The sequence below is a fragment of the Neofelis nebulosa genome, chromosome 8 (genome assembly GCF_028018385.1).
Source record: "Neofelis nebulosa isolate mNeoNeb1 chromosome 8, mNeoNeb1.pri, whole genome shotgun sequence".
Classification (NCBI taxonomy): domain Eukaryota; kingdom Metazoa; phylum Chordata; class Mammalia; order Carnivora; family Felidae; genus Neofelis; species Neofelis nebulosa.
The window spans coordinates 54,086,007-54,112,225 of NC_080789.1; the positions used below are offsets into that span (position 1 = coordinate 54,086,007).

The 26,219-nt window shown below is 36.2% G+C and overlaps 1 protein-coding gene across 5 annotated transcripts in view; it reads right to left on the bottom strand.

The window, feature by feature from the left end:
- MON2 (MON2 homolog, regulator of endosome-to-Golgi trafficking) overlaps nucleotides 1-26,219 on the bottom strand; it is a 124,132-nt gene that overhangs the window by 61,390 nt on the left and 36,523 nt on the right. For all 5 annotated transcript variants that reach the window (XM_058742162.1, XM_058742163.1, XM_058742161.1 and 2 more), the window contains 7 exons: nucleotides 23,522-23,619; nucleotides 22,678-22,803; nucleotides 20,311-20,505; nucleotides 9,949-10,073; nucleotides 9,394-9,530; nucleotides 7,193-7,346; nucleotides 818-1,050 (listed from right to left, as the gene is read on the bottom strand). In XM_058742162.1, coding sequence (XP_058598145.1) covers nucleotides 818-1,050; nucleotides 7,193-7,346; nucleotides 9,394-9,530; nucleotides 9,949-10,073; nucleotides 20,311-20,505; nucleotides 22,678-22,803; nucleotides 23,522-23,619 — 1,068 coding nt within the window. The remainder of the gene's footprint in view (nucleotides 1-817; nucleotides 1,051-7,192; nucleotides 7,347-9,393; nucleotides 9,531-9,948; nucleotides 10,074-20,310; nucleotides 20,506-22,677; nucleotides 22,804-23,521; nucleotides 23,620-26,219) is intronic.

A 26,219-nucleotide genomic window follows, 5' to 3' on the forward strand; every position in this document is an offset into this window, starting at 1 on the left:
TAAGTATAATGCAGCAACATTTCTATGGTAAAAATGAATAAATTGAATCTAATTATGAGGAAGCAAAAGACAAACCCAAACTGACTGAGCTACCCCTCAAAAGGGTCAAGGTCATATAAAACAAGAAAAAACTAAGGACATGTTCTAGATTAAAGGACAGTATAGCAACATGAAACTAAATTCAACAGGTAATCCCAGAACATAAAAGACCTCATTGGGGGACACCTGGGGGGCTCAACTGATTAAGCCTCTGACTCTTGGTTTTGGCTCAGGTCATAATCTCATGGTTCATGAGTTCAAGTCCCGCATGAGGCTCTACGCTGACAGTGCAGAGCCTGCTTGGGATTATCTCTTTCTCTCCCTCTATCTGCCCCACTCTGGCTCACACTGTCTGTCTCTCTCTCTAAAAAAAGAAAACAAAAACAAAAACACAAACGAAAAGGAAAAGAAAAAGAAATAGAAAAAAAGACATCATTGGGGCAACTGGCAAAATTTGAATGAGGTCTCAAATTAGATAATACTGGGCTAATGCTAAATTTATGATGGGACTGTACTATAGTTATATAGGAAACTGTCCTTATTTTTTAGAAAACACTGAAGTATTAAGGGGAAATTGGGCATCATGTCTGCAACTTATTCTCTAATAGTTAAAAAGGTAAAAAGTATAGTGACAAATATAAATACAATTACACAAATATGGTACTGTTAACAACTGGGAAATCAGGGTGAAGGACATATGGGAACTCTAGTATCTGTGCAACTTTTCTGTAAATTTCAAATTATTTCAAAATAAAAGTTAAAAATACATCACATATACCTATTTCCTTATCCATTTGGTCTGACGTTGACGGTGATTCTTGCCGTTCTGATGACTGTGTTGGTGAAGAAGCTGCTTCAGTGGTAGTCTGACATTCTGTTTCCACCTCTCCTAACTCTCCTTCAATCATACTAGTGATTCCACGTACAAGGTCTAGCAAACAGTGGAATGCCACAGACATAGCATAACCTTCTGGTATAGTTGGGGGCTCAACTTTGTCCAACATCTCTAGGCTGAAATTATGAGAAAATCAGAACACTAATTAAAAGCCACAATAATGAAAATACATGAAAGGACTTCCATAATTTGCAGTCTACAGAAATTAAGAGCAACAAACTGCGAAAGTGAATGGACATTACTGAGTTTGTGTTGTTCGGAGGAGGGCTCCCTTCTCAGTATTCTAAGAAACTGATTAGAAAAATTAAGGTCTGACCACTTCCATAACTAATTAGTTTAATAACTTACTTTTTTGCCTCTCCCCACAAGATGTGCCAATATTTTCATTAAATGTTGGCACTAGAAAAATAAAGACATGCAAAATAGTGTAAGACTAAATGGATTATAAAACCACTCAAATCTGACTAAGGTGCTTTCAAAATAAGGTGCTATCAAATCAATCCTTTAAACGGGAAGATACTTTCACACTGAGAAAGTATTACTGTGAGATATCCAGCTTAGCTATCATCTCAGATACAATATGTCAACAGAGTAAGAATAATACTCAGAGCTTCAGTATGTCAAAGTCATATTTTAGAGCAGTTTCTACCCCATAGTTAAAACAAAGCTTTCAAAAGGGAAGATAAATCTTTTGTCTTAAATCATGGCAAATCAAGAGTTATGGTTTTAAGTTCCTTAAAACTGAAATCTGTCAAGATAAATCAATGGAAAAAGAACTGGTGGTACTGGAAAAACTGGATATTCATATGTAAATGAATGATGGTGGATCTACCTTGCACCATATACAAAAATTAACTCAAAATGTATGAACGACCTAAATGTAAGGGCTAAAACTAAAAACTCTTAGTTGAAAACCTGGGCAAAAATCTCCACAACCTCACATTAAGTACTTACTGATTTGTTAGATATGATGCCAAAAGCACAAGCAACAGAAGAAAAAATAAATTGAATTCATCAAAATTAAAAAATATTGTCCTTCAAAGGATACTGTTAAGAAAATGAAAGGCAATCCACAGAATAGCAAATCATATATCTAATAGGGGACTAAAGAATATATAACACTTATAGCTAAATAATAATAAAAAATAAATAAAAAGGAGCAAAGGATCTGAAAAGACATTTCTCCCAAGATGATATATAAATGGCCAATAAACACATGAATAAGAAACTCAAAGTCATCAGTTTTTAGAGAAATGCAAGTTGAAATATGGTAAGATAACATTTAATATCCACTAGGATGGCTATGATCAAAAGACTATGACAATAATCAAAAGATAGTAATAAGCATTGCTCAGAATGTAGAGAAATCTGAACCCTCATATACTGTTGGTGGGAATGTAAAATGGTACAGTCTCTTGGGAAAATAGTTTGGCAGTTCTTCAAAAGTTAAACATCCACAACTACATGACCCAGCAATTCTACTCCTAGGTATATATCCAAGAAAAATGAAAACATATGTCTAAGCAAAAAAGTTACACACAAATGCTTACAGCAGCATTATCTCTAAAAGCCAAAAAGTGGAAACAACCCAAATGCCCATCAAATGATGGATAAACAAAATGCAGTACATCCATAAATCAGAATTATTTACCCATAAAAAGAAGTGAAATAGTGATATATCCTACAACATGGATGAACCTTCAAAACATGCTAAGTGAAAGCCTGAACAAAAGAATATTTATTGTACGATTACTTTTATATGAAATATCCAGAATAGGCAAATCAGTAGAGACGCAAGGTAGATTCATGGTTGCTAGGGGGTGGGGAAAGGGAGACTGAGGAATGACTGATAATGGGTAAGGGGTTTCTTTCTGGGGTGATGAAAAAGTTCTGGAATTAAATGGTAGTTACTGTTGTATATAGCTTTTGAATACAATGAAACCATAAAATTATACACTAAGACTAAATTTTAGGTTTGTGAATTACATCTATACAATTGAAATCACTAAAGATTACAATAAAAAAAGTTAATAAAAGGGGTGCCTGGGTGGCTCAGTCAGTTAAGCATCTGACTCCTGATTTTGGCTCAGGTCATGATCTCATGGTTTGATGAGTTCGAGCCCCACATCGAGCTCTGCGCTGACTTTACAGAGCCTGCTTGGGATTCTCATATTCTCTCCCTCTCTCTGTCCCTCTCTCTCCCTCCCTCCCCTCCCCCCGCCCCTCCCTGGCTTGTGCTCTCTCTGTTTCTCTCAAAATAAATAAATAAACTTGAAAAAATTATTTAAAAAAATTAAAGTTAATAAAAGAGATTTCCTACTTCAAATCCTAAAAGTCCCTGAATCATAATCAAGACTGGAGGTAGGTAATTTATAAATGCAAAACTCAAAGTAAATAGCTATCATTTGTTGTGCAATTACTCTTGGCCCGGGACTTTAAGGTATTTTTTTGGTGCATTTTGTCTTGTTTAAACTCCACACAAAACCCCTAAAAGACACAGATGATGAAATCAAGGACTATGGTGACACCGCTACCAATCAGCAGTTCTTAACCCAAGTCTGATTCTAAAGTCTATCAATTTAGCCCCTAGCATGTGCCGGCTCTGAGTATTTTAAAATTTAGGTATTCAATAAAAATATAAATACATTCTTGATCAAGAGATCTAAGCTCAAACAGCAAGGGTAAATTTTCTGGATTCAACTGTATAAAGCCACACATTAAGCCTATCAGCACTAATTGTTTTTTTCAGACAAATCTCTACTTTCAAAGAACAAATGATCTACTGTGAAAATGCATCTAAAACAGATAATATAATCCTAAATATCCAAAACTCCAATCCCCAAATTCGACGGTAAAGACTTTAAGTGCCAGAATAGTTAGGAGAAAAAAGGTGATTTATGTTTATTTATACCACAGCCTATAACATGGCCTACACTTTCTTACCTCAATATTTCAGGGCTACTTTATTAGTAGCCCTGAAATTCCAGTTTTAGATAAAATGTAACTCGTTTATTTAAGTATTTTTAAATTTAGGTAAACTTGCAAAACTGTCACAAGCCCAACTTTGAAAGAAACCACAGTGTATTTAATCTGAAAGAATATGTCAACAATACTTAGGTCAAAACTACTTCTGAGGGCACCTGGGTGGCTCAGTCAGTTAAGCGTCCGACTTCAGCTCAGGTCACAATCTCATGGTTCGTGAGTTCGAGCCCCGCGTCGGGCTCTGTGCTGACAGCTCAGAGCCTGGAGCTTGCTTCAGATTCTGTGTCCCCCTCTCTCTCTGCCCCTCCCCTGCTCATGCTCTGTCTCTCTCTCTCTCAAAAATAAATAAACATTAAAAAAATTTAAAAAAACAAAACTACTTCTGTCTGTACATCACTTAAGTTTTCAAACGATTACATACTTAAAAAAGTCAATACATGAACAGAATACACAATCAAGATTTCCATTTTTACCTTCAAAGAAAATAGTAAAAATAACTTTATACTGAATCTCAAAACAAATGAATGAATAAAAGATGCCAATTCAACAGGGAAGCTTCAATGAAAACATGCTAATTCATGTACAGAAGAGCACCCAATATTTTTTTAGCTATTTTTGATCTCAGAGGTGAGTAATCTCAGTGTTTATAGCACTAAAAAAATCTATTTACATGTTCCTTTAGAGATTTAGTCCTAGCTCTGTCTTCAAGTGAAATAATGTGCTATACTCGAAATCACAGTATTTAGTAGCAGAACTAGTTAAAAACAACTCTCTTAACTGACAAGTACTAAATTATCAACAAACAATTGGCCCTGGGGCTCCTTGGTGGCTCAGCTGGTGGAGCATCTGAGGTCAGGTCATGATCTCATGGTTCATGGGTTTGAGCCCTGCGTCAGCCTCCACTCTGACAGTGCAGAGCCTGCTTGGGATTTTTTCTCTCTCTCTCTCAATAAATAAACTTAAAAAAACTATTTGCTGTTCTTTTAAAACAAAAAGAATAAATTAAACAATTGGTTTCAGGGGCCCCTGGGTGGCTTGGTTGGATAAGCGGCCAACTCTTGGTTTCAGCTCAGATCATGATCTCACGGCTTTGTGGGCTCAAGGCCGGCATCAGGCTCTGCGCTGGCACCATAGAGCCTGCTTGGGATTCTCTCTCTCCCCTTTTTCTCTGCCTCTCCCCTACTTATGCTGCCTCTCGAAATAAGGAAAGAAAAAGAAAGAAAGAAAGAAAGAAAGAAAGAAAGAAGGAAGGAAGGAAGGAAGGAAGGAAGGAAGGAAGGAAGGAAGGAAGGAAGGAAAGAAAGAAAGAAAGAAAGAAAGAAAGAAAAATTAGACCATTGGTTTCTGACTTCCATTTTATTAATGAAAAAGCAATTCTTACAACTTTGCCAAGTAATTACTCTTTTGTCATTTGTTTTGATTTTTCTTCCTCAAGCACTCACTCTCTCCCTTTAGTTATGTATCTGTTCAATCTTCTATCCTCAGAGATCATTTCTGTCCCCATCTTCACCTTGGTCATTCTCTATCCCCTTAACTTGTCTTTTCTTCAAAGAATTAACCACTGGCAAGGTGATATTACATGTTTATTTGAGCCTTTATTGACTATCTCACTCACTAATACATAAGTTCCATAAGGGCAGCAATTTAGTTCCATGTTGGGGTTTTTTCAACTTATAAAATGAGGTGGGGAAGTGAATGAATCAGATTACTGTCTCCTTCAGTGCTAGAAATATGATTCTTTTAAATTTGATTCTCTAGTATACTTGCACCACTAGCCTTTATAGCAAGCAAAAGCTTATATGAGACTAGGTAACATTATCTTTTAAATGACTAAAAATAACAATGAATTTTAGTTAAATATTTCAGTCCTCTATGACTCCATGCTTTTACACTTTTAGGCAAAATAAAGCTGCACAGCAAAATATCATGATCATACAATGTAGACTGACACACCATATAAATTTATCATTAAAACTAGTCAGAGAAAAGGAGGTTGGGCAAATGAGTAAAGGGGTGTGGGAGACACAGGCTTCCAGTTCTTCTAGTCACGGAATGAATAAGTGACAAGAATAAAAGGCAAAGCATAAAGAATAGAGTCAATGATATTGTCACAGTGATGTAAGGAGTCAGATGGCAGCTACAATTGTGATGAATACAACATAATGCATAAACTTGTCAAATCACTGTATTATATTGTACACCTGAAACTAATGTAACGTGTACTATACTCACATTTTTTAAAAATGTTTATTTATTCTTGAGAGAGAGAGAGAGAGAGAGAGAGAGAGACAGTGTGAGCAGGGGAGGGAGAGAGAGAGAGGGAGACAAAAGCTGAAGCAAGCTCCAGGCTCTGAGCTGTCAGCACAGAGCCTGACACCAGGTTTGAACTCACAAACCATGAGATCATGAACTGAGCTAAAGTCGGACGCTTAACTGGCTGAGCCACCCAGGTGCCCCTATGCTCAAATTTTAATGAATGAACAAATAAATAAATAACCAAACAAACCAACAAACTAGTCAGAGACTCTGCTTCAAATCTTAAGTTTTGATTTACTGTCATCGGAATAGTATTTTAATTATACATACTAAGCATTCAAAAATGTATGAATTAACTGCTTCACAACAGCTGCAGCATTAAACCTATGTGGTGTTAACTGCTTTATCTCTGGAGCATAGCAGTTCACTTCGACTTAAGAAAAATAAACAATACACTGCCGACTATATATTTGTTAAACTGAAATAACTAATGATAATACAAATAACATATATGGTATCCATTAAACACTTCAAATTAATTAAACTAAAAGTACTGTATGTTAAACCCTAACAATGGAATTAGCTAAACAGTTAAAATAACTTTTATTACCTAGAGAATCCTGAAAGGTAAATATATCACTACTCCCATTTTATAGGTGAAGAAACTGAGATTTTTAAAATTAAAGAATTTGCTGCTGGTAAAGTCAGTATTAGAAGACCTAAGTCCAAAGGGTCTGAAATCAAGTCACATACTTAAATCAAAAAGCCATATAAAACAGATGACTCGGTCCTCAGGTAGAAAAACCACATTTTGTTTCATAATGCTATTAACAGGTCTACAAATAGACAAAAGAAAACAAACAAAATCCAATCCTTAGTAAAAATCTCAAAATATGGCCAAAAAAATTAGTTCTAAACTGTATTAGTAGGCTTAAATTCAAAATATAATGCGGAGAGAAACATTTTATGATAAAATATCCCCAACAACATCAATCATAAAATAAGGCTACTACTACTTACTAGGTGGCTTTTGCACTGCCTTGTACTGTTATAGTCAGAATAGGTATCCAAGTTCCTCTATATTCAAATGCTGGTAGCAAAGTAACACCTCCACCAATCCCCAACATTCCTGAGTTAGCTGGTGTTGAGACAGGGCCCCCTGAGTTATTATTTCCTATTAGATAAGGAGAAGAAAACAAAGATACCAATTTACTACTTAATTACAAATCAATGATATTAAAATATCTGTTCAATTAAAAAAAAAAATTGTTCTAGGGGCACCTGGGTGGCTCAGTTAGTTGAGCATCCAACTCTTGATTTTGGTTCAGTCATGATCCCAGGGTCATGGGATCGAACCTGGAATCAGGCTCCATGCTGAGTCTGGAGCCTACTTAGGATTCAATCTCTCTCTCTCTCTCTCTCTCTCTCTCTCTGCCACTCTCCCCAAATCCTGTTCTAAAAAAATTTTTTTTTAATTTGTTCTACAGGAATGGATACTGCACAAATAAATGAAGTTTATCAATCCTATTATGGCTATTAGAGAGTCTCTCTGTCTTCCCAGAACACCATTTCCTTTTTTATTTTTTAGAGAGAGAGAGCACGAGCAGGGAAGAAGGGCAGAAGGAGAAAGAGAGAGAATCTTAAGCCGGCTCCACACCCAGCATGGAGCTCAACACAGGCTCTCATGACCTGAGCTGAAATCAAGAGTCAGACACTTAACTGCCTGAGCACCCAGATACCCCACCATTTCCCTTTTTATAAAAAAAAAAAGTACTAATTAGTAAAACTATTGACAAACTTTACAATATACTTTCTGTTAGACCACTTTTCACCATAGGTGAAAATAATGAATTAAAAGAACCATTAATCAGATAGTAAAAAGTAGAAGATAAAGAAGACAAAGAGAAACTAGAAGTTGTATACTGATTTCCAAACAAGCTTAAATCAAGTTCACCCATTTGGTTAAAAGAAAGACTAACAGACCTCCTAAGATGGTGAACCATACTATTTATTTATTTATTTATTTATTTATTTATTTATTTATTTATTTATTTCTAATTTTTTTTTTTTTAAACGTTTTATTTATTTTTGAGACAGGGAGAGACAGAGCATGAACAGGGGAGGGTCAGAGAGAGGGAGACACAGAATCTGAAACAGGCTCCAGGCTGAGCTGTCAGCACAGAGCCTGACGCCAGGCTCGAACTCACGGACTGCGAGATCATGACCTGAGCCCAAGTCGGCCACTTAACCGACTGAGCCACCCAGGCGCACCCAGACTCTTTTTAAAGAGAGGCACAAAATGAAGACTCTTTTAAAATGAAGATAAACATCTAAAGTCTTATTCTTATGTGATTAGAGAAACTGAAAGTATACCAGAGAAAGAAACATATTCTGGAAAGAACTAAACACAGGGCTCCTGAACGGCTCAGCCAGTTAAGTGTCCAACTCTTGATTTCGGCTCAAGTAATGATCTCACGGTTTGTGGAATCGAACCCCAAGTTGGGCTCTGGGTTGACAGCATGGAGCGTGCCTGGGATTCTCTCTCTCCCTCTCTGCCCCTCCCCTGTTGATGCACATGCTCTCTCTCTCTCTCTCTCATAATAAATAAATAAACATTAAAAAAAAAGAAAGAAAGAAATACGGTGCGTGGGTGGCTCAGTTGGTTAAGCATCCGACTCTTGGTTTTGGCTCCGGGTGTGATCTCTGGTTCATGACTTTAAGCCCCATGCTGGGTTCTGTGCTGATGATGCACAGCCTGATTCTGACTCTCTCTATCCCCCACCCCCCAAAATAAATGAATAAGCTTAAAAAAAAAAAAAGTAACACAATTGCCTCAATAAGACTGAATATTCCTTTTTTTAAAACTTTTTCTTATGTTTATTTTATTTTTGAGAGAGACAGAGCATGAGTGGGAGAGGGTTAGAGAGAGACACAGAATCCCAAGCAGGTTCCAGGCTCTCAACTGTCAGCACACAGCCCAATGCAGGGCTCAAACCCACAAACCATGAGATCATGACCTGAGCCAAAGTTGGGCACTTAACCAACTGAGCCACCCAGGTGCCCCGAGATTGAATATTCTTTAAATGAAAGTCTTTACTATCAACACATTTAGGTAATTCAAATTTCTCTATTCACAAAATTTCCATGAAATACCCTCTCAGAATAGTGCATATTGTAAATCGTGGCAGAATATAAAAAACAAAATATGAATTAGCCTTTACCAGCTTGGTTTGTTGTAGCAGGATTTCCAGTAGGAGGGACAAGAAACAATGACTGGATAAAAGATCCCAGGGCATTTACAATATCACGAAAAACCTTGGTAGAATGCTGTTTCATATCATAGGACTGACAAAATGACCTGTAAAATAATTTTTAAATAAAATAAAATGTTTAATAAAATGTTTCTAGGGAAAATATTTGAATATATTAACATTTTTTAATAGCAAGTAATTTTGATTTGTCAGTCTGAATGCTATACTTAAAACTTCATCACACCTGAGTTATTTTACTAAGTTAGTACAAAGGTTGAGACTGAGGTCAATGTTCCAAAAACATTTTTCTTGGCTGTATTAACCAGTAATTTGAACTGATGGCAATTACTACCCATGTTTTTTGCCCACTTCTCAGTTGTTTTCCACACTCACACCCCTACCCCTCTATATACATACAATACACAATTTTCTTTGTTTAGAAATCACTAACATTTGGGAAAACTTAAAAGTCTTCCTACTAGCACAAACATTAACCTATTTAACTAAATACTGCTGAGGTTCTACCTTAATAGCTGAGGCTGCACACAGAGTCTGTGTATGGATTCTACTGCAACAGCTCGTAGCCACTGTGGTTTATCTGCATCCAGAAATTTCACCAGAAGTGACAGAAATATCTCACATTCAGTTACCTAAAAAGTATAAGATTTTTTAATAATATATCTTTAAATCTAAGATAAGAATTTATAAAATACACTCTTGTTCTTAGTTTATGGAAAAATCAATAAAATCTTCTAACTTTAAATAAATTATAATTCTTAATGGGGAGTAGAGAAAAGGAAGGGAAGAGCAGTTATATAACGGAAAAGCTAACAGTAAAAATAATCAGTCTCTCTCTAAGTACATCTCTGAAAACACACACTAGTCATCTGCTCACATGGTCAATCTTTTATCCTCATTCTTTAGAAAGCACTATGCGCCATCACATCATCCTCACTGCTGCCAGGTAGCACACATACATGTAAACTGCTGGTAGGATGTATATTCTACTCTTTAATAATACCACGAGTTTTTCCATATGTTCTTGTGCTGCTTAAACAAAGAGGCAATAAACGTAAGCACGTTTAGTGTATATTTTCTAGGGAAAAACAAAAAGGAATCCATAGCAGTTAACAAGTATAAGATATAAAGTACTTAGAATGACGCCTGGTACATAGTTTCCCTTTCTTTATAAATATCCGTTATCATTACTGTTAATATAAATCATCTCTTCTGCAAGCTCTTTGTAAATAAAAATGTTTAGAGCACATTCTCAACATTACACACTAAATGTGTGGCAGATGAATAAATGAACAAAAAAAAGTAACCAGTTTTTTCAAAAGTTAATAGATTACTTCTTAATGTTACACATTAACTGAGGGCACAGCAGGATCCTTGTGAGGTAAGGACCTGACATTGTGATTAGTAGGCCAAACTGAAATCTCCCTTTATACCAAGTGTAGCACATTATTGGATGAGTTAGCTGGGGGTACCCTGAAATGAGTAAGCATCATGTGGGGCAAGAAATTTCAGAAATATAGCAGTCGTCAGGATGTTAGCCCAAAGTCTTAGCAGTTGGTATCTTCTAATGTCTTACAGTCCTGTTAACTGGATGCTTAAAACTAGGACATAATCATGAAGATAAAGCAGAAGGGGTAATTAAAAACTTTATTCTTGGACTGCTATGATTGGGGAAGTCCTAAAACAGAGGCTTATCACTGTCCTAAACATGATACTGTTAAAAAGCATTAGATCAGAAATCAGATGGGCTCAGCTTTATCCAACAGAGTGGATGACAAGTTACATAACCTTATAAATAAAGGATAAAAGCATCTCATCTTCCAGAGAAATCAAATGAGAAAATTGTAAAAATAAAAACGTCTCGTAAATATGATAAAGTGCCATGCAAATACGGAGCACATTTTTTCCTAAACAAATGATCCCTTTTAGTAAAGAACTGATAAAGAATCATGCTGGTGACTCACTATGCAAGTTGTTATCTACAACAGAGTTTTAACATTAGTGGGTCCTCCAAACGCGCACTACCTCTTTTAGAATAAAAGTGAAATATAAATGCGGTAGTACAATTGAAGGCTCATAAGCCAGGTTTTGAGGCCAGAAAACAAAGGCTCTCAAAAACATTATATCACAGCCAAAAGAAATATTATTATAAAACTTGCCTTGAAGAGTATATCAGTTCCTCTCCTGTAAGAGAAGGACTACAGCGCATTCTGTCAGCTGAAAAATCATGTACGAGGAGTACTATGTACATAACAATACCTAGAAACCTGTATCATTTTAGTACTTATTCCATAAAAATTACTATCTGAATATATCGTAACATACAAAAATTCAAAGGCTTTAATAATTTGTAATCTTAAAAAAAAAAAAGCAAATCAAACAATTTATACTACAGCCACTACAACCTTGTAATTTGGGTAAATGAGAGCCTCTCTCCTGAGGTCTGGAACTTTGGTCTCCTTTCCTTCCTCCTTGCCAAGTGTGAAAGTCTGATCAGAGAACTAGTGTTGAGGTCACTGCATTGTTCTCAAGGACATCAATGGAGGGCACCTGCTGTGAATTTGTTAAGCCTTTTTCCCAAGAAGCTGCACTCACAGGGAAATGTGTATTAAGAATGGCATCTATGGGGGGCGCCTGGGTGGCTCAGTCAGTTGAGCATCTGACTTCAGCTCAGGTCATGATCTTACGGTTCTTGGGTTCGAGCCTCACGTCGGGCTCTGTGCTGATAGCTCAGAGCCTGAAGCCTGCTTCAGATTCTGTGACTCCCTCTCTCTCTGCCCCTCCCCTGCCCATACTCTGCCTCTCCCTCTAAGATAAACATTAAAAAATTTTTAAAAAAGAATATTTAAAAGAATGGTTTCTATGGCCTAAGTCTAATTGGCCTAATGTGACATGAAGATACCTCATAAACTCCATTATACTAGCATGAAGAGTGATGAATGTTTCTGAATTCCTACAGTCCTTTGGTACTGGATAGTAGTCAAGAGACAACTGATGCTTAAGATTAATCACTCATTCTGGTAGAAATTTTAACCACAGTAGCACATGGATTTCTGATAAGGAACTATGTACATAATAAAGTAACTATTGACTTAGGACACAACAAAGACAGTCTGATAGACTATAAATGCAGGAGTCTATTTCTCAAAGGCTGGTAAGAGTAAACAACCTTTTGGCTAATGAATTTGTAGTGCTAAGATCCTTTGTTGGAGACATGTATGTGAAGCAGTAGAAAATTAGGTTGGGTAAGTCAAAATAGCCCCATTAACTCCTTTTTAAAAGCAGTGAGTCAAAGGTAGAAAAGAGATATGCTACCAACTTATAAGCTAAGTTTCACAAATCCCTTAAACTATCTTCCTAAAAAAGATATCTGGACACAAAGCATAAATGATTCAGAGGACAGAGAAACATCTAGCTCAGATGATAGAAAAGAGGAAGAATATACTATACCTGCTATATTATATCTCTTCCTGAATGACCGGGGCATTCCAATTTCCTCCAGTCACTCTAGATATATTAACAGAACCAACCTTTGAATGTTAGGTATCTCCACCCCTGAGCTACTTGATACAACAAAATAAGCTGGTGAATACTGAAGGAGAACAGATTCCCTAGTTAAGTGATTCCCCAAAGTGGGGTTAAAATGAGGTCACAATTATTTTTATAGTAACACTAAGATATTACTTGCCATTTTTAGTGTATTGACATTTGCACTGATGATACGAAAGCAATGGTGGGTATAACAGCTGGTGCTTTAGCACGAATCAAGGCAGTAGCACCAAACTGCACTAGTATCATTGTATTTTTCATTCCCACACACAATTTTGTTTTAAAAAGGTCTATTTCACTAAACCACAATGAAAATAAGTAAATAAAAATAAGCATAAATAAAAAATAAAATACAAATTATTAATTTTATTAAATTTGACCTGTAAGTGTCTGTCTTTTTAATTTTCTGCGTGACAAAATGAGAATATATATGAAGCAGTTTTTCTACGTATCAAAGTACAACGGTTGGATGGGGAAAAACATAGTTAAGAACTGATCTAGTCACTTTTTCCCCCCTAAGGAACACCATTTTAACTGAAAAAGCAAACGGTAAATTACGACTTTTTAGACTTGTGTACATTGCAGACACTTAATAAAAAAATGAACAAAGTAAGCTTGTAGCTGTAAGGGAAACAAATAACAGTATTTGTTGCCAACGAGAGATTTAAGCTTTCAAGCAAAAGTAAGTATTTTAGAAAATTTATATCTACCACTGTGACCTTGACAACTTCTTAATAACAGATTTATCTGATAAATGGTTGGTGATTAACAAAAGTGATTTCTGGTAATGTATAAAATGTTGACATTTGAATTATCTGCATAATTAAAATACATGATATTACAAAATCATGTATGGATAAAAGATACAATCAGAGCACAAGATGAATCAATGAATTTTAATGTAACCGAGTATGAAAATGTCATTACTATGGTTTCAATACTACACCTTTAAGAAACTGTCACTTGGTCCAGTCTGGTGTAGTAGCAAAGAGGAATATCCACTATTAAGATAGATTTAATATCCATGAAGACAATTCTGCCTTTTCCAACTACATGTCTTTGACAAGACAGATTTTCTTCACATGCTTCAACCAAAACAACACGTCACAATAGAATGAAAAAAGATAAGAAAATCCAGTTATCTTCTATTAAGCTAGACATTAAGGAGATTTGCAAAAAATATCTTTGTTTTCCTCTTGGAAAAATAATGAGTTTTATGTTAACATGAGTGGGTTCGGTATGATCTGACTTAATTTTTAGTACAATAAATGATAGAAAAAATCCACATAAACAAAAGGTCAATATTTTCCTACAAGCATAAAGAGATCCAAAGACTAAAAAGTGTAAGAATTACTACTCCAGTATGTCTCCTAGATGTATAATTTCTATGTTTAAATAAGGAAAACACAAAGAAATGAGAGAGAAGCATTGCACATAAATTACATATCTTACTCCACAAGTACCATACCTTTAATTTTTGCCCTTGGAGAAACTGTAGAATGTCTGAACTTGCTCATAATGAAAAGTGCCAATATTACAAAATCTAACAGTGTGGAATTAATATTTTATATCATCTGAAGATGAATTTGCCTTTACAAACACAGTAAGGTAAGTTTTACCAGTTGGTCATTACCCCCAATGAGTGAAGTACACGGAAGTAGGCCTTTCTCTACCACCTTTAGGTAGTAATATTCAATCTTTCCAGTAGTTGGTGACACTGTTACTTATCTTCCCCTTTTATCCCCCACCCAAGTCAAGGAGATTAAGGTCAAAATATGGAGAACGGTATGGTAACAGTATGAAAAATGTGACACTAAACAGCCTTGGAGAGAAAAGAAATAAGAACTAAGAAAACAGAGAAGTAGTAAAAAGCACTGGGATTAAGAGCGAGGATTTGGGGGTCTAAAAGAATGAGTTAACATCCCAGCTCTGTGCTTATAAAGTATAATCTCAGGCATTTTACATAAATATCCTGAGCCTTATTTTTTCAGCTGTAGTAAAGTCTAAGTGAATATATGTAAAGTGCTTTGTATAGTGTCTGAAATATATGCACTCAAAAACAGCAATTTCATCCCAAACCAAAATTACTGAGGAATGAGGTATCTGTATCTCTTAAGAAGTCACTGGATGAACTGCTATATACTAAAAGTGGTGGACAGAAACTAAGTTGTTAGGCTGCTGAGATACCATACCAAAATACCACAGACTGGGTGGCTTAAATAACAGAAATCTATTTATCACAGTTCTGGATGCGAGAAGTCTAAGATGAGGGTGCCAGCAAGGTGAGATTTGCATCAGACTGCTCTTCCTAATTCACAAGCAGCTGCTTTATCACTGTGTTCTCCCATGGCAGAAAGAGTGAGAAAGAGCAAGAAAGCTTTCTAATGTCTCTTCTTATAAGGTCATTAACTCCATCATCATGGCCCTACAGTATGACCTCATCTAAACTTAATTATCTCCCAAAGATTCCATCTCCAAATACTATCACATTAGGGGTTAGGGCTTCAAAATACTAGTTTTGAGGGGGTACAAGTAAGCACCAAGGTGACTTTTTTTTTTTTTAACGTTTATTTATTTTTGAGACAGAGAGAGACAGAGCATGAACAGGGGAGGAGCAGAGAGAGAGGGAGACACAGAATCCGAAACAGGCTCCAGGCTCCGAGCTGTCAGCACAGAGCCCGACGCGGGGCTCGAACCCACGGACCGTGAGATCATGACCTGAGCCGAAGTCGGATGCCCAACCGACCAAGCCACCCAGGCGCCCCAAGGTGACTTTTTTTTTTTATAAGAATATAAAAGTTTTTTATAGCATTATGCATTATTATGAGAGTAGAAGATTTGGTGTTCTATGACTGATGAGTGGATATGAAAAGGAAAAGGAAGAATATCTCTGCTTCCTATACTTTTATCTTAATTTAATGTAGTTAAACCAGCATTTTAGAGAAGTCTTCCTAAGATAACTCTGATAATACTTAGGAAAATAAGTAGGGGAGTGATAGATATTTGGCCTTGTCATAGGTGAACTCTACCAGCTTTTGTTTACCTGGGAAAGTCTTAATTTCTCTTTCATTATTAAAGGAAAGTTTTGCTGGGTATAGTATTTGTGGCTGGCAGGTTTTTTTTTCTTTCAATACTTTGAATACATCATCCCACTCCCTTCTGGCCTGCAAGATTTCTGCTGAGAAATCTACTGAGTCTTATGAGCACTCCCTTGAACATGATGAGTTGCTTTTGTTTTGCTGCTTTTAAAGATTCTCTGAAACTTTTAACAGCTTAATTATAACATGTCTTGGTATAGTTCTCTTTAGATAAATCCTAGTTGTAATTCTCTGAGCTTCATGAATTTGTATGTCCCTTTCCTTCTTCAAATTTGGGAAGGTTTGGGCCATTACTTCTTCAAACTGGCTCTCTGCCCCTTGCTTTCCTCATCTGAGACTCCAATAATGTATTGTGAAGTAATAAGAAATATATATATTTGTCCCTGCTCCTGGTTCCTGACACAGAGCTCCTACAATTCTCATAATTTCCTGAGTGATAGGAGCATCTGACACAGAGTTTTAAGTCTCCTGAAATTTCCTATGTGATTCTTTCATTCAAATGCGGCAACCCTCAATGGATTGCAGGATAGGGGCTGGATACCAGAAAAAACAATCATAATTAGAAGCTTGAGACTTTCAGCCTCACCTCTCATACTCTGGAGAGAGAAGAGTGGTAGAAATTGAGTTAATAATCAATCATGCTGACATGATGAAACCTCCATAAAAATCCTAAAAGCATGGAGTTTAGGAAGCTTCCAGGTTGGTGAATACATCTATATGCTAAGAGGGTGACACACCCCAACTGCATAGGGACAGAAGCTCCTGCTCTTGGGACCTTTCCAGACCTCACCCTATGAATCTTTTCATGTGCCTGTTCTTTTCATGAATCTGTTCGTTGCTATCCTTTAAAATATCCTTTGTAATAAATAAGCAATAGTAAGTAAACTGTTTTCCTAGGTTCTGTGAACCACTTTGACAAATGATCAAACCCAAAGAGGAGGTTGTGGGAACTTCCCATTTACAGCCAACTTAGAATCTGTGGATAACCAGGCAATGCACTACTTGCAACTGGCATCTGCAACAGGGGAGTCTTGTGGAACTGAGCCCTTAACTACAGGATCTGTACTAACTCTGGCTAGTGTGAGAGTTGAACTCAACATACGATATCTGGCTGTCAGAGAATTGGCTGATGTGGGAAAAAATCCATACATCTGATATCCAAGGTGTTGTGAGTGTAGGAGCATAACCCAATGTGCTTTTCCTAGACATGCATATCTTGGTCTGCTGGATGATATGCCAGAAGTCTGCTAGAAGCTCTTCTTGCTTTTTATGTTTTTGCTCCTCTGACCTGGTAATTGCCAATAACTTGTCTTCAAGTTTGTGGATTCTTTCTTCTGCTTGATCTAGTCTACTGTTGACCCCTTCTATGAATTTTTCAATTCAGAATTACCATATACTTCTTTAGAATTTTTTTGTTCTCCTTTATAGTTTCTACCTCTTTATTGATATTCTCATTTTATTCATATACCATTTTCTTGATTTCATTTAGTTGTTTGTATTCTCTTTTAGTTCATTCAGATCTTTACGATGGTTATTCTGAATTTCTGTCAGGTAATTCACTGACTTCCATTTCTTTATGGTTAGTATCTGGAGATTAATTTTGTTCCTTTAACCGAGCCATATTTCCCTGTTTCTCTGTATGCCTTATTTTGTTGTTGGTGTTGTTGTTGTTGTTGAAAAAGTCAACTCTTTTAGTCTTTATGGACTGGCTTTGTACAGGGAAAGAACTTCACCAATCAGCCTGGAAACCTCTCAAACCTCTTCTGTCAATGTGTTTCCTCTGGGCTTGTGTGTATAATTTCCCAGCAGAAGACACTTACTTGTTTCTATTCAGAAGCTCCCCCTGGTGTATGTCTGCAGTACTATGCCTCTCTGGGCAAGCAACAGGTTTGCCTTGGTGCCTAGCAGGCCCAAATGTGCTGCCTGTCAGTGTTCCAAAAATCAGGTGAGACAGAAACTAGGTGGGCAGTACCCCAAAAAAGTCAGAATATTAGATGCGCATTTTATCTTTTGCCCATCTAAAGGAGAAGCCATAGGTTGGCAGTTTTCTCCTGATCACACCATGCTGAGATGTGTAAGGAGTGGAGTGAGGTATGCAGTTAAGGCCCATGAGCTTTCCTACCCACTGTAATGAACCTCTCTGTTTGGCCTTCCATTTGCCTATGGTGCTATAACCTCTCAACTGGTTTCCAAAGTTGTCACAGAGGTAATTATGTACTGTTAAGTTGGTGTCTCTCTGGGGGACAGCGGGCTTGAATCCTCATATTCCAACATTTTGCTGATGTCACTCTGGTTTACAATTTTAAAAACTTTCTTTGCAGGGACTCCTGGGTGGCTTAGTCAGTTGAGTGTCCAACTTTGGCTCAGGTCATGATCTTGTAGTGAGTTCGAGCCCCATGTCAGGCTCTGTGCAGACAGCTCAGAGCCTGGAGCCTGCTTCAGATTCTGTGTCTCCCTCTCTCTCTGCCCCTCCCCCACTCAGGCTCTGTTCTGTCTCTCAAAATGAATAAATGTTAAAAAAAAAATTTTTTTTTAAGTTTCTTTGCGGACTAGGGTGCCTGGGTGGCTCAGTGAGGTAAGTGTCCGAGTCTTGATTTCATGAGAAATCGTGAGAAATTCGTTTCATGAGACTGAGCCATGTGTCAGGCTCTATGCTGACAGCACAGAGCCTGCTTAGAATTCTTTCTCTTCCTCTCTCTCTGACCCTCTCCCGCTCGTGTTTTCTCTCTCTCTCAAAATAAAAAAACACGCAATAAATAAGTTTCTGTGTAGACTGAAACGGACTATAAATAAATACAATTAAGAAAATATGACAACTGCCAGGTAAAAGCTCTCCATCTTTGGAGAAATTAAGCAATTTTTCATTTATTTTCAACAAGTGACAGGAGACCTTTCAAAACCTCCAAAAGTTAATCAATGTAAAGATTCACAGAATTTCCCTCCATTTCAACTGTATATAATTAGACAAAAAAGTCTTATTTTTTCAATTAAAAACAATTATTGGAAATTATATCAAATACCATGCATGTTGGGAGGAACACTGACTGTAATTTTTAAAAAGTTAATCCCTACAGAGAAAGATGGAGCTATGAAATAAAGTAAGTTCATAAACTCATATACCTAAATGTTCAATTATATGTTATTAATATGGGTAGAAGAGAAAAAGTCCAAGCCAATAATAATGAGTGTACCAAAAGACTCTTAAACCTTTGGTACTTAACTCTGATAACTTAATAGTGTCCCTAATAAATAGCAACACTTTTGAAGTGATTTGATTTCCTACAGTTATCTCAATACAATGCATTCAATACATCAATGTATATTATACATATATACCTTTTGTGCCCAGAAATAATTATAACTACAGTGCTTATGAAGATTATTTCTAAATGCACTTTGCATAAATGGATTTGGAATATGAAAAGAAAATGTATAACATGTTTATCCTAAATAATAAAAAAAAAAGCCCTTTATTTTAAAAAGCTCTCCACAGAATTTAGTATAAACTATTATCTACTAGTTTGTGAAGTTGTTGGCTATCTCTAATATTTAGTACATCAAATGCTCACAGTATTAGAAGTATTATAATTTTATACAGTTTACTATTCCACAATGATCAATAACCAATTATTCCTGTTAATTAAAATGAAGTATACAAGCTTAAAAAAAGTACAATGCTGGATTTGACTTAATATAAAATTAAAAAGAAATATAATACATCATTTTCTCCGAGAAATATTGATACATTGATGTATTGTGATCAGGAATATCACAAATTCATAAATTTATGCAAAATAAATATAATACTGGACTAGAAGCCAATATAGTTGATTATTAATCCTAGAGCTCACCAAATTTTTAACTTCTTTGCTTTAATCTGTTAAGATACATAAAACAGTATAAATGAAAGTAGCATTAATTTAAGATACTATAATTTTAATTATCCTTCAAATATCGATAATTAGCTAAGAAGCTAAATTCCCCAGCCACAAATTCTATGCTGCCTTCAGATAATAGGCCATGACTCTACTTGACATACATTAAAAATAAGCAAGATTTAAGAAAGGACAGCATAAACCTTTATTAGAGTAACTAGGAGAATACCTATAAATACCTAAAAAATTCTGAAGTGAAAAGGCTGAATGCACTGTAATAAATTATCATTTAAAAAGAGCACTGCATGCAATTACACATACAAACATGCATGAAAATTAGCACTTACCAAAAGACTGTAAAATTGCTTAATCAGAACAGATACTACTCTCAGCAAACGCATGCAGATAGGAAAATACGGTTTTTCAACTGGTGCTGGAGAAGATGAAGAGCTGGAACCTTGTCTGAACTTTATATTTGGAGAAAAGAGTTTTATCACAAGAGGACATACCCTTTCTTTGAGAAGGAAACTAAACTCTTGGTGCTATTTGCAAAGACAAAAAAAAAAAAAAATTAACTTAATTGGTACTTATTATTTTTACTTTTTACTTACTACTTTTCAAACATATGTACTAGCAAATAAAACTTAATAACCAGTATGAATAATTTAGCTTTATTATATGTTTAGTTTATTACTCTAGTTGACACACAAGTATGAAATTAGTGCTGCTCTTTGAGAATGTAAGATCAAACTTTTCATCATTATTTCAAAGTTTAAAAAGAATCTAATTTAAAAAGGAATCTAATGAATTGGAATTAAGTGGTTTATTATTAGGAATTTTAATTTTGCTGGAACACTATCAATTAAAAACATAAAGAACAGAAGAAAACAGATTACACAAATAGCTAAGGCATTTAAAACAGGCAGCTGAAAGAATATCAGTTTAACAAAATATGTTATATAATTCATTAATTTTATTTTGCCAAGATAACAATTCTATTCATGTATGGAAGATTTAAGAATTAACTTAATATTTTGTTCTTCTTAGGCTGCTTGAACAGAACACAATAAGCTGATTTTTAAAAATGCAATGACAAGCATAATTATTTTATTTTATTTCTTAAAGTTTTATTTATTTAAGTAATCTCTACACTCAGCCTAGAACTTGAACTAATGACCCCAAGATCAAGAGTCTCATGATCCTCTGACTGAGCTACCCTGACACCCCCCATAATTATTTTAGTCTGGGGAATCTTCCAAAGGATTCTTAAAATTTACGTATAGTCATATCATGTCATGCAAAAAACCTTCCTTAACCTATTCATTTCCTGCCTATATTAGCCCAAAATAGTCCCATTTTACTGATAATATAAAGTCCAGTGCACAACTAATGCCTAACCTCAAATATACATTATTTTGGTTTTTTATTCATCCAAATACCACTGAGGCTGAGAACAAGGCACAATAATAGAAATCATCCAATCTAATCTTTTAATCTTACAGAAAAGGGAAAAAATAAGGCACAGAGCAGTTTATTTGTTCAGAATTAAGATTTTTTTAAATGTCTCCTTATTAGAATCCGATTCATCAGAGGAAAAAAAAAAAATGAAAAAATACCAGTAAGTGAAAAGATAAAAATAAAAGCCTTGCCTAATATTAACTTCCTGGAGAAACGCTATTGATCACTGCTAACTTCCGAATGTATATTCTTCTAGACTTTTATACACATTTTAATGTACTTTTTAATTCTTTGTCCCCCAAAATGGAATCTTTAGAGTTAAGTGATTTGAAATTCTACTGTCCTATCGATAGTTTCTTTGACTGCCAAAATGAAAAGCATACCAAAGTACATTTTCATACTTCACTAACTAAATTTATATACTGGTTAATTGATAAGTATTATAGACAACTCTTTAAAGTTTTATCTATTCACGCTTTTTCCACTCACTACTCAACTGAATACAATTGGGCTTCCTTCATAACCACTAGGAACCACCCCAACTCCACTCAAATTATTCTCACTACAGTCATCATGATCTCTATGTCCCCAAATTATCATCTGTATAATAAAAGTTTCAGTTCCAAATCCTGGGCTAAAGGATCTTCTACTATTGTAGCACTTGGCTCACACATTTTGGAAGTGCCACTTAGGGAGGCAGTATGGTAAGGAAAGGAACTAGGTTAGTGGTAAAAAGATCTAAATTTTAGTTCAAGATTTGCTAATAACTAAGGAATCCTATGTAAATCACTGAATCAATATTAGACTTTAGCTTCTTGCAAGTTAAATGAAAAATTTGGATTCTTACTTTTTCCTCTACAACTCTCATTGCAAGTTAAACTTATCAGCCATTGACTACTACTTTTTTCCAAATAAATTATCAAAAAGCACATAGGTACATATAAACAAGTAAAGATCAGTAACAATTTTTCAGTTTTTACATATTTTAAAAAATAGCCACATACTACATTCCTTCGTGGATTCACAGACTGAGAAATGTCTCACTAGATAGTCTCTAGGGATTCTAAGGTTAAAATTTCAAAATGTGAGGGCACTACAATAATGTAAGACACACTAAATTATCACAGTTCTAAAGTCTAAAGCTATAATTCTTTCAGTCCTCTAACATGGGAAAAAGAATACATGTTACTTTCTTGAAAAATATCTGTGAAAAAATTATAAATTAATTTTGTTGCAAGATACTACAAATGGCTTACTTGTAAAAAGACCTGTGGAAAATCATTCAGGACTGACTCAAGTAATTCAAGGCCAAATGTTCGAGTCATTTCTGTCATGCCTACTAGCCAGTAAGGGGCATCAGCATTAACCAACTGACAAAGATCCTGGGAAAATAATTCAAACAATAAATAAAAAATAAATAAAACATTTACATGCTAGAATGAAATGTGCTGTTCAGAATTCATAAAAGTAAAAAAATTATCTCTTCTTATACAGTATATTTACTCCTTAGAAACTAAACACTGGTAACTGAAATTCTGACAAACTATATACTTGATTAAATAATTAAACTTTAAAAGAATCGTGTAACTTTTGACAAGACATAATATAAAGAGATAAATGGTTAATAGTCTTTTAATGAAAAAACACTTATAATAATCCTTTAATAAATAATTAATAAAATTTCAGTGCCGATAAATCTCATCTTACTTAAAAGATTTATTCACGACAAATAATGTAAAAATTAGGTATTTGTATATCAAATTATATTAAATAGGCCAAAGGTTTATTAGTTAAATTTTAAGTTGAAAATTATTTTTTCTTACTAGTTATTTTTCTAGTATAATATAATATAGTATTTTCTAGTATACTTTAATTCATTCTATTTCCTTAAAGTGAAATGTTACATTTTATCATGTTACTTAACTGTGGATAGTCTTTAACGTTAAAGAAGTTTTTTGGAATACTACTTTTGACACTTCAAAACTGGACACTTTTAAAAACCGACACTTTAAAAATTAAAACAAACATAAACTGCAAAAATCAAAAATTTACACAAAACTATATTCTGTAATAAAAATTATTTTTTATAAATTGAAATACCTGGAAAAGCATATATGCATCTTTAGCACAAGGTTTGAGGGTGCTGACACATCTTCTGTTACTGTTTCCTTGGACCAGTACTGGTTGTTCTATAATATCTGTAGTCAAAATCAGATGAGTTTTAGGAGTCTATAAGGACCTTTAAAAAATCATATGCACTACTTAAAATAAATACATGTTTATGAAATTACAAACTTTATAGGCTCAGAACTATGCTTCGAAACTGGGGGAAAAATACTACTTAGCAATTAGAAAGAATGAAATCTTGCCATTTGCAACAACATGGATGGAACTGGAGGGTATTATGCTAAGTGAAATAAGTCAGTCAGAGAAAGACATATATATTTTCACTCATATGTGGAACTTGAGAAACTTAACAGAAGACCATGGGGGAAAGGAAGGGGAAAAAAATAGTTTCAAACAGGGAGCAAACCACGGGAGACCCTTAAATACAGAGAACAAACTAAGGGTTGAGGGGGGGCTAGGGGAAAATGGGTGATGGGCACTGAGGAGGGCACCTGTTGGGATGACCACTGGGTGCGGTATGTAAGCAATGGATCAAGGGAATCTACTCCTGAAACCAAGAGCACACTGTCTACACTGTACATTACCTAAAGTGAAAATAAATTATATTTAGGAAAAACAAAAAAGAGAATGTATCAGTAAGATGAAAAACATATGATGATTCATCATTAGGAAGATAGCGGCGTAGGAGGACGCTGGGCTCACGGCGTCCTGCTGATCACTTAGATTCCACCTACACCTGCCTAAATAACCCAGAAAACCGCCAGAGGATTAGCAGAATGGAGTCTCCAGAGCCAAGCGCAGACTAGAGGCCCACGGAAGAGGGTAGGAAGGGCGGAGAGGCGGTGCGCGCTCCACAGACTGGCGGGAAGGAGCCGGGGCAGAGGGGCAGCCAAGTCTGGCTTGCAAAAGCGGAGGGGCTGGATGGGAGTGTGTTCTGACAGCGAGTGGGACTTAACATCTGGAAGGTTATAAGCTAACAGTTCTGCTCGGAGAACGGGAGGGCTGGAGGACAACGGGAGGGAGAGTTGTTGAGCCCTGGACGGCACAGCACAGCTTGGCGGGGAACAAAGGCACTTGCCAGCACCATCTCCCTCGCCCATCCCCCACCCAAAATCCCAAGGGGAACCGGTTCCTGCCAGGGAACTTGCTGGCACCACACAAACACCCAAGGCTGTGCTTCTGCGGATCCATCCCTCATTGGCAATTCTGACTACCTCCCGGTGCCACAGGGCCCCTCCCGAGGCAGATCTCGGAAGGAAAAGCGAGCTGACTCTGCCCCTCTCACCGCTGTGCACCTTGCCGAACCACCCCCGCTAATACGCCAGATCCCCAGCACCACAAGCCTGACAGTGTGCAAGTAGCCCAGACGGGCCACGCCACCCCACAGTGAATCCTGCCCCTAGGAGAGGGGAAGAGAAGGCACACACCAGTCTGACTGTGGCCCCAACGGTGGGCTGGGGACAGACATTAGGTCTGACTGCGGCCCCGCCCACCAGCGTGAGTTATTCAAGACAGCACAGGGGAAGTGCCCTGCAGTTCTATCCAAAATGACAAAACGGAAGAATTCCCCTCAAAAGAATCTCCAGGAAATAACGACAGCTAACAAACTGATCAAAAAGGATTTAAACAATATAACAGAAAGTGAATTTAGAATAATAGTCATAAAATTAATCACTGGGCTCGAAAACAGTATAAACGACAGCAGAGAATCTATTGCTACAGAGATCAAGGGACTAGGGAACAGCCAGGAGGAGCTAAAAAATGCTATTAAGAGCTGCAAAATAAAATGGAGATGACCACGGCTCAGACTGAAGAGGCAGAGGAGAAAACAGGTTAACTAGAAGATAAAATTACGGAAAAAGAAAAAGCTGAGAAAAAGATAAAAAAAATCCAAGAGTATGAGGGGAAAATCAGAGAACTAAGTGATGCACTAAAGAGAAATAATCTATGCATAACTGGTATTCCAAAGGAGGAAGAGAGAGGGAAAGGTGCTGAAGGTGTACTTAAAGAAATAATAGCTAGAACCTCCCTGATCTGGGGAAGGCAAAAGGCATTGAAATCCAAGAGGCACAGAGAACTCCCTTCAGACGTAACTTGAATCGATCTTCTGCATGACATATCATAGTGAAACTGGCAAACTACAAGGATAAAGAGAAAATTCTGAAAGCAGCTAGGGATAAACGTGCTCTCACATATAAAGGGAGACCTATAAGACTCATGACTGATCTCTCTACTGAAACTTGGCAGGCCACAAAGGAATGGCAGGAGATCTTCAATGTGATGAACAGAAAAAATATGCAGCCGAGAATCCTTTATCCAGCAAGTCTGTCATTTAGAATAGAAGGAGAGATAAAGGTCTTCCCAAACAAACAAAAACTGAAGGAATTTGTCACCACGAAACCAGCCCTACAAGAGATCCTAAGGGGGATCCTGTGAGACAAAGTACCAGAGACATCGCTACAAGCATGAAACCTACGGACATCACAATGACTCTAAACCCATATCTTTCTATAATAACACTGAATGTAAATGGACTAAATGCGCCAACCAAAAGACATAGGGTATCAGAATGGATAAAAAAACAAGACCCATCTATTTGCTGTCTACAAGAGACTCATTTTCGACCTGAGGACACTTTCAGATTGACAGTGAGAGGATGGAGAACTATTTA